We start from the raw sequence: 14552 nt of genomic DNA on the forward strand, positions 1-14552 counted from the left end.
TAGTTATTCCAGAGCAGCATGGCTTCCTTCGGGCTGCGGTATTGCTGCTCCAGCCCAGACAGCGGCCCAAGTCCTCACGGTTATGTCACAGCTGTAGGAAAGGACACGGTGTCCGCTTTGCTTCTGCTCCGGTCACACTCCACCCCACACAGGCACAAAGAGATACAGTAATTTTGGGACAAAAATGGTGAGGAAGGTGCTGCCTTGGACATTCACCAGCATGGAGACGCAAAAGACCACTTGGTCCACAAAAATGTGACATCAGGAACAGTCTCGTCAGCCCAGGAGGATGCTCATGTGTGGTTAATCCATATTTAAAGGCAGGAGTATTTAAAGCATCCATTCCTGAAGAAATTGCCTCTCAAGGAGCTGGGAAGTAGTAGCACAAGCTAAATAAAGGAGTGTGGGAGCAACATGACACTTTTCTACTACCCTGTTTACTTTTCTAAATGCCTGATTTTATACCAAAGGTGGATGAGCAGCATTTTCTCCATAGGGAGGGTGGGAAAGGGTCCTCTTCCACAAAGCCCCCTTTTTCATTAAGTGTCCTGGAATTTTATTTTCTGTGGGATTTCCACATCCTGTAGCATTTCTGTGGAGGACACTGGGGAGATGCGCAAACACCTGTGCTTACCCCATAACCCTCCCCAGGGACAGGCACAAGCCCAGTCCCTTTCCCATACCAAAGGGCAACACACACACACAAAAGAAACTGCCAGGATAAGTCACAGAAAGGAGGCAGAAGTCAGAATTAAGGGTTTGTTCTTTTGGTTTTTTTATTATATTAAAAAAAAAAAAAAAGAACCCCACCAACCACCCTATTCGGAAGTCGTCCAAATGCAACGGACTATAACTGGCATCATCTAAGATACCCAAGTGTAAAATCCCGGAATGTTTGAACCTCCTAGCCATGAGCTGGGACGTGCCAGGGCTGGCCAGGTGGGATGCATGGCCTCTCCCTTCTCCTAGCTGCCATCCCAGCTGGATGGCAGGCAGCCCAAGAGCCAGGACTCAACAGTGACATCAACGGTCTCGGTAAAACCATTCGGTTTTAGAAACTAGGAACATTATGAAAACAAAAAAAAAATCTAAAACTTTTCTTTCCTTTATCAAAAGCCCTGCTTTAGTGACATGCTAGCCCTGCTGTAAAGGTAAGATACCCACAGCCCTGTCCAGAACACAGTTAAGTTGACCAGTCAACTCCTAGTTCAGGACACCTTCTTCCTGTTGATCTACATGCTCGTGAGCGCATCGCTGATAAATGCGTCACAGGCTTCCAGGGTCTGGCAACTGCCTCCTGCAAACTCCACTCCACACTGAAACAAATCCCATCCAAGTCTCCTCCACCGAGCCCTCCAAGCACACCCTCAGTCCCACCTGGAGGCCCTCCAACAGCATCCTCAGGAGCTCTGCCTGCTCTAGCCAGGCGAGGCATTGGAACTTTTTTTGTTGGTTTTTTTAAAAAAAAAAAAAAACACTTTCATATATGATTTTTTTTGTCATTTTTATATTTAAATAGAAAAATACTACTTCACTCTGCGTTATGAGCCAGAGACCAGTTGACTTCCAGTGACAGAACCAGGAGTTCTTCTCAATGATCCTACGCTGAGCTCAATGCCAGAAGATTCCCAGAAGCCTCAGAGTGGCCAGAGGGTGAAGATCTCCCCATCACACCATACAGGCAGGAGCATGTGGGGCTCCATCACAGCTCTTGTCATCCCTTCTTGGCAGAAGGACACCAACCTTTGAGAACCATTAGCCTGCAGAGAACCAGCAGTGGGGCCAACACCCCAAATCTGACTCTTGCAAGAGTCAGCTACAGTTTGAAGCCTTCCACTCGCCTACTCGCTTTTGTGTGTGCAGTCTGTCCCTGGAAGCCACTGGATCCATCGGATGTACACATGAATTAGAAAAAAAAAATAAAACAGTGGTTAAAAGTTCTCTAACACCCTCTCCTCCTCTTGTCTTCTGAAGAGTCAATGACAAACAGACATCGATAAAACTAAATTTGCCCTCCTCCCCACCTCAAGACAACAAGAGTTACTGAGACACAAAATGTGTTATCTTGTACCCTCAGGATTACATCTAGAAGGGAAGTTTAGGGGCACAGGAAGTGTGGGGGGAAGGCGGTGTTTCTGAGTGCAGTCCGCTTAGTTCTTGTACTCAAAAGGCTCATCTCCAGTTTCGTTGAGGAGACACGTGCGGACGAGGGCCTCTGTCACAGCATAAGGATCACAGTTGGCAGAGGGCCGGCGGTCCTCAAAGTAGCCCTTCTTCTCGTGGCCCACATTCCTGGGGATGCGGATGCTGGCGCCACGGTTGGCCACACCAGCGGAGAACTCGTGGATGTTAGATGTCTCGTGGAAACCTGTCAGGCGCCTGGCATTGTCCAGCCCCCCTTTGGGGTCATAGGCACGGATGTGATACTGGTGACGCTTGCTCAGTTTCTCGATGGCATCTTCAATGTGCCTGCAAAGGGAGCAAGGAAGAGGGGAAGGCACAGTGAGTGTCTGATGGAAGCCACTCTTGACTGTTGCATCCAAGTGACAGCAGATTCATCGCTGTCCTCAAGCCACTTCATGATGAAGCCTTATGCCCTACAACCCACTTTTCTGATCATCTCAACACAGGGCTTCTCTCCGCTCCTACTGCTGACCTAGGCTGTTTCTTGGAAAAGGATCCCCATGGCCAAATCCCTCAGGAGTGCTGAGTGTGGGACACCACTAGTTCAACCAACGGCCAAATCCCACAGGTGCATTGCCACTGGGGAACCTGCTCTTGGAGGGGAGATTTCTCAACACAGAAGTTTCTATTTGGGAAGCTCACATGGTCACCGGTTGGCTCATTATCTCACGGCATCACTAAGATTAAGGCAAGAAAACACCGCTGCCACGAGGAATCCCTTCAGAGAGCTCCACTGCAACCCAGTGCTGTAAGGTCCCTGCCTGCACTCAGCAATCAGTCCTGTAAGGGAACTAGTGTTTTACATTTCCAGGATCTTGCTGTTTAAGAAAACATGGCATTAGCTTCCACAGCCTGGCCTAGATAGAAGCAAATGGTCTTTCTCTTTCATCATGGTTATACAAAGAACAGCCTATGCTGAGTTTATTTATTTGTTTGCAGCACTGTCAGATCAAGAGCTGGACAGCCTGTTAGGAATAGCTTCATCTTGGACACACATGCTTCCGTTGACCCCGACGGAGCTGTACTGCTGACTGAATTTCCCACCCAACACCAAGATGGGAGTATAGCATTATACAGAATAAAAGAAACAAACAAAAAACTCCAAACAAACAAAAATAAATAAAAAAAAAAATCCAGAAGAAAGGCTCAAACATTCATGCCAAGCGCCAGAGTGACGTCTTCCATGCGGGCAAAAGCTCTGCAAAAAGCTCACTGCTACCAAGCCCACCTTTCTGCCTAGCAAACTGATACTGCTGGCCCATCTCAAACAACTTACTTGAGACCTCCGTCTTCCCTCATGTTCTTGGTGCTGAAGTTGGTGTGACAGCCAGCACCGTTCCAGTTACCAGGGATGGGTTTGGGATCAAAGGACACAATGACGCCAAAGTCTTCGCACACCCGATGGAGGATGAAGCGTGCAATCCAGAGGTGATCCCCCATCTCTATCCCTTCGCATGGTCCCACCTGGAACTCCCACTGCAAGGAGGAGGAGTCACTGGCTCAGTGGTGCAGAGACACTCATTGTGAGGCACTTCCCACCCCCTTATGCTCTGATTGTTGATAACACTACACGACTCCGAGCAAGCAGCAAGAACCCCGCTGCCTGGGATTTTTCTATACTATCTCATTCCATGAGGCACCTAAAACAATTTACCTGGGCTGGCATCACTTCTGCATTGGTTCCTCCAATTTTCACACCAGCATAAAGGCACGCTCGGTAGTGGGCCTCCACAATGTCTCTGCCATAGGCTTTGTCCGCCCCTACACCACAGTAGTACGGACCTGCAACGGCATGGGTGAAAAGCAAGGGAAACATGAGTTTCCAGAAGGAAAAAGGCTCAAATTCAGTGAAGACAGAGCACACGCAGCAAAGAACTCTCAAAGGTTCAGGATGTGCGGAAAAGCCCCAAAATCTGTTTTTCATGGAAGCACTAGCAGAGCACTGATGGACAGCAAGTGCCTCTGACAGTCTGAGCTTGTGCTCTGTCCTGCTGGGCATGAGTTTAAATCACCTGCAGACTGACAATGTGAAGAGCAAATCTGGGTGCAGCTAATCACTATCTTAGCCTTTCTGTAACAATCTTAATTTCATGGCTTAGTTTTTGCCAGTATCCTGCTTCCTATTGTCCACCTTCCGTTCTAGAAACGCCTCCAATCTTTTGGCTCGCCCAAAGCGCCAAAGCTGCGTCACACGGATTACAGCTTAAATGTGACATTAATGACTCCTGCCTTGTTCCAGCGCAGACTCCCGAGATGTTACCTTGGGGTCCAGGGAAGCCGTTGGAAGGCCAGCCAAATGGATGTCCATCTGTCCCCAGAAGAGTGTACTCTTGCTCCATCCCAAACCAGGGGTGCTGGTTGGACACCATATCCATAATCCGCCTGCAGGTGTGTCGGAGATTTGTCTCTAGAACAGAAAAGCAACACAAGGCTTATTAATGTCTCCACCTCCATTCCCCATTCCCACTTTATTGTGTGAGTCCCAGCAGCACTGAGTGAAGAATCCCAGGGCCAGCCCTTTCTCCACCACCAGCACTTTGTTTGCCTCTTACTTTCAGGGCAGGGACCATTTCTGTGTCGTGCACAATGCCAAGGGCACGAACAGCATTTGGATAGGCATCCCCTTCCCCTCCCCAGAAACACCACCTCCACCAGGAGAAGGGAGAGGGTCCACTCACCTGCAGACTGGCGGTTGTATTTGAAGACCTCGCAGAGAACTAGTTTATTTGGGTCCTTGCGAAAAGGGTCCCGAAACATGGCAGCAGGTCGCAGGTACATGTCACTGTTGGAGCCTTCAGCCTGGAAGGTGCTGGAGCCATCGAAATTCCACTCGGGGAGATCTGAGCAGAGAGAGGAGCGAGCCACAGTGACCCAGGGTCCCCGGTCACCAGGAGGATGGGCTCCTTGCCGCCCTCCAGTATTACAGAGGTGAAGATGCTTATAGAGAACAGGCCTGCAATGGTTTTAATCCCAGCTCAGCTGACTTTGTTCCAAATAGGAGAAGCCAATAAAAACCAAAACACAAAACAAGGAAAAAAAAACAGGGGAACACAACTCCCCAGCCACCCTGGGAAACACAAGGAACTGGGCTGCTGGCCAAGCCCAAGCGAACACAGCAGCACTGAGGCCATGTCCCATGTCGCAAGAACCCCGAGGATGAGCAGGACACCCGGTCTCCTTGCAGAGGTGTCTGGGCAAGCTAGGAGAGGGCAGAGCATGAGACATCTTGAAGCTGTAGGAAAGAGGGGAGCCATAAAATACCATTATCCACGTTGCATGGCCTGGAGAAGGTGGGAGAGCAAATCACATATAGCTGGCATCTCACATGGAGATGAAGGAGGAGGAGTATGGCCAGCTTGGCCCCCCTGCCCACCCCTCCTGGCTGTGCACTGCCCTCCAGGTCAAAGCACAGGGGAACAGCAGTGAACTCCACCCGGGGAAAGTTATCTCCTCTGTATCCGGGGGGGAAAGTGGGAGGATGGGAAGCACAAAGATTTCAAAGGAGCTGTGCCAACCACTCCCTTAGAGGGAAAAGGGGAAAGGAGATGGAAAAAAAAAAAAAAAAAAGATAATTCTGCTCAGTCACACACAGTATTTTCATTTCATAACTGTCTCCAGCCAGCACCATGGCAACCTGGGGAAAATCCTAATGCTATTATTGTGTAAGCTGGGACTGTTTGTTCTGAGGGACACAAGCTCTTAATTACACCGGATAGCTCCATTCTTTCCCTCCACTTTCTTCTGCCAAACTACTTCCGGCCAAAACGAGTACTTGAGAGTCAATGGGCCGCCCAGCCCCGGCCAACAGCCCCCAGCCCCTGCCAACAGCCCCCTCCGCAGCGGGGGCAGTGCCAGGGCCAGGCTCCCAACCCCAGGCATCTCATTGAAACTCCACATCTGGAGAGCTGGGAACATTTTCCCCCGGGTATCTGGGGAAGGAAGTAACTGGGAGGGGGTCAGGAGTGGTGTCTGCCCCAAATACCATCCTTCTGCCATGAAAAGGGAGAAATGGCATCCTTTCGCTGGAGCAGCCGAGCACGGCTGCTTTTACCTGGCGAGGGGCTGCAAGTCCTGCACCTGCCCTCTTACCTTCAAGGCTCTTGGGCTCATGGTCCAGCGTGCGGGTTTTGCAGCGGAGGTGCTCGCCGGTCCCATCGATCCAGATGTACATGGCTTGGACCTTCTCCCCCTGCGGCAGCTTCATGTACATGTGCTTGATGGCTTTGCTCAAGTGGGAGCTCGCCGAGGTGGCCATGGCTGCAGACCGGACAAGGGGGTTCCTGCAGGGAGGACCCAAAAACCCACCCCAACCATAAGCCCTTCCCTGTACTCCCAGATTTTTCGCTGGGAGAAGCAAGAGACAGCTCGGCCACTGGGCTGGCTACTGCCTCCAGCAGTCCCATGCAATTCTGCTAGCAGCTCAGGCAGATGCAGGCAGCTACAAAAGCCCTGCTCCAGAAGCGATGCCTTCAAAGCGTCCCATTAATACCCAAAACTCCTGCTCGCATCGTGCTGATAAACTAGGTCTTAACCACCAAGCAACAGCCTTTTCAAAAGTTCTCCTCAGCCCTGCGTGAACTTTTCACCTCCACAGTCACCGCCGCTCCGGAGCAAGGCTAAGGCGGCACAAGGAAAGTTTACCTGAGGCTTTTTTAATATATTTGCTTCAGCGAGGAGGGCTCGCCAGCCCCAGCTGCCTTTTCTGATCAGCTGCTCTGAGGTTACACAAGCCTTGGCTAGCGCAGGAGGGAGCGCACAGGAGAGCGGCAGGCAGCGATGGGGAGGCTGAAGGGGCTCCCGGTCCCTGAGGGTGAGAGCTGCAAAGCATCCCCGCAAGCCCAGCACGGCCTGGGGCCGAGCTCCTAGGGACACCCAGCCCACGCGCTTGCAGGATCTTGGAAGTGCAAAATAGTTTGGAAACGTGAAGTGACTTGGAAAGTCACTCCAACACCCTACCCCTCTGCAGGGCGGCTCGGGCTGCCGGACCACCCTTCCCCAGCCCACCCTGCTGTGGCAAGGCTCCCGACCGGGGCCGGGAGGGAGCGTTCCCCACGCTCCTCCACTGCGAGAAGCGTCACCCACGCGTACATCTCCTGGCAGGGAGGAAGGCACCCGTATTTAAGCAAGCAGCTGAAGAGCCTCACGAAGCAAAAACGGCAAAGAGCATCTGTTTTGAAGAAAAAAACCCTCGAGCTGCCTCTCCGCCTCCCCCCCTGCAAAAAAAAAAAAAAGAGGAAATTTCCCCTAGAAGGTCTGTCCGCCGGCAGCCAAACAGCCGCCGGGGTGCGCACCCCCCAGCCCCGGGGCCGTTACCTGGGCTCGGCGGCGGCAGCGGGGCTCCCACGCAAAGCTCCCACACTCGGCTCCCGGGGCCGCGCCCGCCGCCGCTTTATGGCTCCGCAGCGCCGGCCCCGCCGCACTGATTGGGCAGCGACGGCCGGGCCGGGGGCAGGCCGGGGCCGGAGGCACAAGGGCCGCCCTCCTCCTCCTCCTCCTCCTCCTCCTCCTCCTCCTCCTCCTCCTCCTCCTCCTCCGGCTGCGAGTGGCGGCTCGGCGGCCGGGCTGCCCCTTCCCCCGGGAAGGGGGGGGGCGGGGAGGGAGGGGGCAGAAAGCGTAGGGAAGAGCGGGTGGGGGTGGGTTTGGGGTCCATTTTGCAACCCCCCCAGCTCGAAAAAAATAACCGCTCATCTGGCATAGTTCTGGGAAGGCGGCGGCGGGAGCAGATCCAGGGCTTTCCGCAGCGTTTACATTAGTGGTTGCCTTTGCATAACTCACAGGGATGGAAATCAGCCGCCCTGGGTAAACAGGGCAGCAGGAAAGAGAGGGAGGACAGGGAGGCCTCCTCTCCCCAAGGCCTGGGCCCAGCCTCTGGCTTGGTGCACATGTTTGAGGGTGGGGGCACCAGCAGTGCCTCTGCAATGCTCCGCTTTGCCCCTCGGAACAGGTAACAGGCTCCAGCAGCTGGATTTGCAGCCGAGATTCCTCGCTCCAAGGCACAGGATCAGACACTATCACACGAAGGAGGAGAAATCCCCCAGCCCTGCCATGGGTGCTGGAGCACCCACTTCAGAGGCAGCTGGGTGGCAAAGGGCACCCAGCAAACTGCAGGCACTGCCCAGTATTTTTCCACCGCAGCAGCTCGCTTGCTGTCCCGTCCCTGTTACTGCTGGGCCCTCCGGACCTCCCAGCCCAGACCCAAGGGGCGGGAGAGTGATGCTGGCACTAGCAGAAAGAGCTGTCGCCTGCACGCACACGCCTGCACGCACACGCCTGCACACACACGCAGGTATCAAGCCAAGCACACGCCACGCACACGCCTGCCTCGGGGCTGACAAGATCCTGGGCTGCCCCATGCCAGCCTCGGGGCGGGGGATGGCACCAAAATCGTTATCCTTCCAGAAGCTGGACCCTCCAGCCCTTCACAGCCACCCTGCAGAAGACAACAGCCTCTCTACAGCCTGAGTCTGGGGGGAATGTGGCCAGGGAGAGAGAGATCCTCAGCCAGGAGGAGGTGGAAGTGCCAGCTAAGGCCCTGCCTTGATTTATTGTCCATCTCTAGAGCCTGGTCCCCACCTTCCCTCCAGGGAAAACCCAGCTCATTCTTTACCACCACCTTGCAGCAGCCACAAGTGTGTGTTAATCCCCCGAGGCTGACCAGGATAAGGTGAAATTCAGGTGCTTTTCAGCTCCTCAAATTGCTTGGGCAAGGCAAAGCCACCAAGCATTACAACAGAAACTGTCTTCCCCCACTACCCCAATTCCTGCACCCTGTGTATAGAGCAAAGATTTCAACACAGAAGCGAATGCTGTGTTTTACCCATAGAAATTAGCTCAGGATCTCATATTGAGACCAAATTCAGTTGTGGTCAATGGCTCAGCTGAAGCAAAAGGAGGCAGGAACTGGTACCAAGACCCAGTCAGGCCAGGAGAGACCCAAAATAGCTCCCATAAAGGGGAGCTGTCAAGCCACAGGCCAGGCAAAGCCATGCTCATCCCTTTTCCCTAGGTTTGCAGAGAGGGTTTGTTTATCAGGCCACTGTCAGCTCCAAATTCTTGGAAATGTGCTTGTTACCTGCAAATTTCCCAGAAACTTTGGCCACCAGAGGTGGCTGCAAACAAGCGCAGGGTGTTTACGGGTGGAAGTCCCAGCGGCATGGGGTGACCCTCATGTCATCCAACCCTCGGGGCCGAGCAGCTCCTCTTTTTACCCGCTAAGCTCCAAGCAACCCCGAAGGGAAGCGGGGAGCAAAGGCAGCTTCCAATGTAAACAGCTCCTCTCCATCCGGTAAATGAATGCCGGCTAGCCAGCCCCTGCCTGGCAAAGCCCCCCAGCGTGGGCAAGGCTTTCATGCTGGGGCGGGAGGATGTCGCTGCCTGCCCCGGGGGGAGGTTTGGTGGCAGTCCCACGCTCATGCCCTCTCCCTGCACAACATGTTTACGAGCCAGCGGAGAAGCGCCGGGCGCTGCAGCCGCGAGGCCAGCGCCCCCTCCCGGGAAGCCGGCGTGGGGTCGGCGGGGGGCGAAGCGTCCCTTTGCCGTCTCGCAGGGCCCACGGCAGCTTGTTTACCGCCCGCCTTCCCCTCCTCCCCTTGCAGGCTGACGGGTTTTTTTTGGGAAACAGGGCTCAGCCTGTGCCTTCGCCCAGCTGCGTGCTCCGGTGACCCTTATTGTCGCCAGCGTTCAACGAGACAAAAACCTCATCGGGGAGCTGGGGAAGGCACGATGCCAACAGGTGACACCTCCCAGGAGGGGATTTAAATCGGCCTTCAAAGGGCCCCGCTCTAAATGCACAGCGAGTCCGGCCAGAGACAATATGCCGCTCCAGGGGCGAGTCCCAACTGGCACATGTTTTTCTTTTTTCCTCCTATTAATTCGTGGGAACACCTTTATTCTCCTGCCCCGGCACTTCCCTCCAGCACAGTTTATATCCTGTGAGAATTGCCAGGGTCAGAACGCGCCTGGTGAGCTGGGAGGGTCAGTCAGAGCCGGACTTCGCAGCCTTCTGCCTCCAAGGCAGCAATGCAAACCGGGCAGGGACAGCACACAGCAAGGTCCCCGGCCCCTCCGGGGGAGCTCTGGGGAGCAAGGACGGTCAAGTCTCTCACAGTTGGCATGAGACATGCCCGCTATCATGTGCGCCCAGTCTGCTACCACCCTGGCACCTCTTTTTTCCGACCCCAGCCAAGAACCAGGCAGCAACAAGGGGCCATGGCTTCCTTCCCCACCGTGCCTTGCTGGCGCTGCCGTGACCCATCCCTGTCCACGTATCTCCCCCCATCCCTGTCCTCACGTCCCCCTTAGCTGCCCTGGGCAGCTTGCTCTGAGTATGGGGGCCTTGCACCCCCGGCCTGAAAGTGCAGCCGCATAAATTTGGGAATGCCTCAAAAAGCAGAAATGTCTCACCACAGGTGGGAGAAAAAGGGGACGGGGGCCAATACAAGGGTTAAAAAGGCAAGATATGAAACTTCCCTGTGGCTCAGGCCCTGGGTGAGGTGGCCACTGGCTTTGCAGTGCTGGGCTCTTTCCCAGCACCTTGGGGCCATCTCAAAGGGGTGGCCCCTCACTGCAGACCCTGCAGCTGGAGAGCTGGCCAGGGGTCTCAGCCCCAACAGATTGCAGACCTGGTCCGCTAAGCCCAGCTACACATTTCCCTTTCACCAGCACTAAAAAAAAAAATTCTTAAATAGAAATTAATGGTTTCTTTTTTAAACAGGGATGTCACACAGAGAAAAGGAATGGTCCATTTTGTTATGGCTGGTTAGATTCTAGGATGAGGCCTGACGCACCCAAAATGCCCCAGCCTCTATGCTGTATGTCTCTATCCCTCCTCCAGCTGGGAAAGAGGAGGGATGAGCATAGAATCAGAATAGTTTGGGTTGGAAGGGACCTTTAAAGTCTACCTAGTCCAATCCCCCTGCAATGAGCAGGGACATCTTCAGCATCTCTCCTCTCCCTGTGCCCAACAGCCAAGACATTCCCAGATTCAGATGTACCATTTTCAGGAAAAATGTATTTCCTTTATAGGAAAGCGCTTTGGGCAGCGAGGTCCTGCATAAGGAACTGAAACACACCCAAGTGAGACCAGACATGGGCTGGATGTCCTGACGGTGCATTGCCCTCACCTCTGCCCACCCCTGGGCACAGCTACATCTGCTGGGACCCACCACAGCGTGCCCACCACTGCTGGGACCTGGGCTCTGGAAGGGACTCACGTGGCTGGAAGAACTGGAGATGCAGCCCCTCATACCCGTGATTAGCAAGGGCTGGAAAGTAAACCTAACGCCTGAGCGAGGCGAGCGAGCGCTTAATGAACAAGTAGCCCCGCTAAGACTCCAACAGCGGGCACCGACTGAGGACAGGCAGCTGGCCCTGGGGCGGGGGAAACCTCTGCGCCCGGGGGGACTGACCTTGTGCAAGCAGCGGTGGCTGGCCGGTCTCCCCTGGAGCGCTGCGGGAGGCTGACGAAACCCCCCAAGGCAGGGAGGCGGTAGCTGCTCGCCCGATAAGTGAGCAAACATTGCACGCTCCGCAGCAGGCCCATGTTCCCTTTGAAGATGCTGCCAGGGTCAAGGGTAGCCGAGGGCTGGTGACCAGAGGGCTTTCGGAGGCAGAGCAGATTACCCGGGCTGCACAGAAGGGCAATTTAGGAAAGCAAATTAATAAAAACGTGCAGAGGCACAGGTGAAGGGAAAAAAAAAAAAGCTCCCTCCCCATGCAGCTGGGCTGCAATACCCACCCGTGACGCATTCAGGGAAAGAGGGGCCTTGGGAACACAGCAGCCAGGAAAAGTGCAAAGCCCCCCCGGTTGCTTGCACCTGCCTCTGCACCCCTTTCTCAGCCATCCTGGTGCCAGTCGTCGTGCCCGGCGCCCGCCTCGCCACCCCTCGCCGGAAACAGTGGCATTGCTCCGTCCCCCAGCAGCCCCCTTCCCCGGCTCCCCCCGGGGAGGGCTCTTTGCAGAAGGGGCATCGCCGCTGCCAGCTCCGGGCCGGTCGGGCAGCGGCCCCGGCGGGCAGCACCTACCTCTCGCCGGCTCTGCCCCGCGCGCCTGCGGACCTTGCGCAGAGGCCAAGCGTCTTCCGCGAGCAGGGGCCGCCGCCGAGAAGCACGTGCTCGCCTTCAAAAGCGACCAGGGGAAGCTGGAAGATGAGAACGTCAGGGGTAGGCGGGATTTGAGACCTAGAAATTGCTTGGCTCGGCTCGCTCTGTACAAGGGTGGAGAATATCCCGGAGAGCGCTCGGCGCATGCCTTCCCCTGCAGTTGGAAATTGGTCACAGTGTGCATTGGCAGGGTTGGGGTTTTTTGTCCTTTTTTTTTTTTTTTTTAATTTTTTTTTTATTAGCGCTGTTCACGCTGCTAAATGCACTCCCAGCTAGGTCAGGGCCATGTTAGCTGTGGCTGGTAGATTAATTTCAGCCTAATACACTGTGCATCTCTGCAAGTGAGAGTGCAGAAATCCTCAAAGTGCTGCCCAGGGGGATTCAATGGGAGGATCCAGGCCTGACATTGTAAATTATAAAAGATAACTGGCAAAGTCCTGTTGTCCGTGTCCCTTCCTATGGCTGAATTAGGTCCCCATCCTGCCACAGCATGTGCTTAACCTGGACTGGTGGAGCCAACAGAGCCGGCCACACGTATAAGATTACACAAGCGATTCCACTTGAGCTGGAGAAGAGGCCAGCAAACGCAGAGCTTGCTGCAAGGTGAAGCTTTACATCAGCTTCACCGTAAATCCCAAGCAAGAAAATTACAGATGGATGGCAATAGGCTCAAAAAGACTTCTAATTCACGTAAGGAAATACTAGAGATGTCCTCGCTGAGAAAACAAGTCTTTATGCACCTAGGAGACCAAGGATGAAAATCATGTTAAAAAAAAAAAATCCTAATATATTCAAGAAAGGAATTAATATTTAAAGCTGAACTGCCATACCTGAGACCTCAGACAATTCCAGTTTTAAGGTGCTATGGGCCCAAAAAGATCAAACCCACTGCTTACAGTCTTTGAGGTGTCCTAAACTATTTATCTGAAAACAGACCAGGGCTGCACAGGGGGAAAAAACCCAGTCCTGCCTCTAAAGCTCACTCTGGGCATATGATCCTTGTGCTGGAGGGAGAGCAGGTTTGTGCAACAAGGTGCTTGCACCGCTCCCTCCTGCTGGAGTTTCCCAGCTTGCAGGGGCTGTAGACCATCAGATGAGGCCAAAAGCAATGCAGAGGTGTTTGGGGCTGCTGTGGGTCGGTGGGTACTGACTGCAGCTGGGGCAGAAACAACACTCACCCTCCCCGCGGCACTGAAAGGGGCGGGTTGGGCTGCCTGGGGAGGCTGCAAGTGGCCAGTGACCGCAGGCGGCGAAGCTGACCCTGCGGTCGGGCAGCCTTGGACTTCGCCGCTGCGGCGAGCCGTGCCAGTTAATGTTGGGCGAGGATAAGAAAGCCAACCCTGTCCCTTCTGCCACCCCGAGAGCGCAAGGCTCTGCCGCTGGAGGAGGTGACCTCAGGTCTGCCGAGGGTGGGCTGCTCCCCACGCTGGGGTGGATGGAGAACGTGGGTAATTTAGGCTTGGACAGAGAGGGACTGAAGCCCTTCTGACGTGTTTGGTGTTGCAACGCTGCCCTTATCTTTGAACAAAGAGTCCGGCCGCTCCATGCTCCTCTCCGAGCCCCTGTCTAAATTGGGGCTGTGCTCACGCATCCACCTCTTTTTTTAAGCCTCTTTTTTTTTTAAGTTTTGTTTGTTTGTTTAATAACCACACAGCTCACGTGAGCTCCTTTCGCAAGGAGCTGTTGCAGTGTGATGAACAGGGCAAATATGTACCCATGCACGCACCGAGCAAACTCCGGGAAGCTGCACCAGGGCTCCATCCTGCCAGATCACTTGGCGTCTCCTCCTGGGGAGAAGCTCCATGAAAACGGCCCCTTGCATTCCCACAGTAACTGTGTTGGCCTGTTCTTGCTCACAACCTTGGTCCTTTCCTGGCAGAAGCTGGCACAGTCCCGCTGAGGTCAGTCTGGAGCCAGACGGGCACCAGCAGAGCTACACCAGCCTCTGAAGATCTCACTGGGCATCTGCTCAGTTGCCAAGTGGAAAATACTTTTTTTTGACAGTTTCAATCTTTCCCTGAGGACTTTTGAGTCTTTCATGTGCAAGACAGCCACCACACCATCTCATCCCTAACCCCTCCTCTCATCTCTTGGGCTTAGCAGCACAAATCCTTGTGAATTTGTGATTGAAGATACTCCTCCCAGGGTCTCCCATCACTCCTTCCCGCAGCTCTGCCTGGCACTGCTAGGACAAGCCGATGTTTTGCGGCTCATGGCTGCCCCTTCCCCATGTCAGTTTGGGTTTTGGCATAGTGACCTGCCCATGT

At 54.3% G+C, this 14552-nt stretch overlaps 1 protein-coding gene across 1 annotated transcript; it reads right to left on the minus strand.

Annotated features, from left to right (window-relative positions):
- Positions 1-597: 597 nt before the first annotated feature.
- On the minus strand, positions 598-6454 carry GLUL (glutamate-ammonia ligase). Its single transcript, XM_082002979.1, has 6 exons — positions 6274-6454; positions 4863-5024; positions 4445-4591; positions 3839-3966; positions 3461-3660; positions 598-2469 (listed from the first exon to the last, which is right to left on the minus strand). Exons 1-6 carry the CDS (start codon positions 6437-6439, stop codon positions 2151-2153), a joined length of 1122 nt encoding a protein of 373 aa, XP_081859105.1. The 5' UTR covers positions 6440-6454; the 3' UTR covers positions 598-2150.
- Between the last annotated feature and the right edge of the window lie 8098 nt (positions 6455-14552).

Source organism: Phaethon aethereus, assembly GCF_964289735.1.
Source record: "Phaethon aethereus genome assembly, chromosome: 8".
NCBI classification, from domain to species: domain Eukaryota; kingdom Metazoa; phylum Chordata; class Aves; order Phaethontiformes; family Phaethontidae; genus Phaethon; species Phaethon aethereus.

What these genes read in the sequence shown, in the direction of transcription:
- GLUL (XM_082002979.1), bottom strand. Translation starts at nt 6,439, where the DNA reads ATGGCCACCTCGGCGAGCTCCCACTTGAGCAAAGCCATCAAGCACATG. An exon ending in TGAGCCCAAGAGCCTTGAAG is followed by an intron (nt 5,025 to 6,273) that starts GTAAGAGGGCAG and finishes CTCTCTGCTCAG; the next exon opens with ATCTCCCCGAGTGGAATTTC. An exon ending in ATACAACCGCCAGTCTGCAG is followed by an intron (nt 4,592 to 4,862) that starts GTGAGTGGACCC and finishes TTTCTGTTCTAG; the next exon opens with AGACAAATCTCCGACACACC.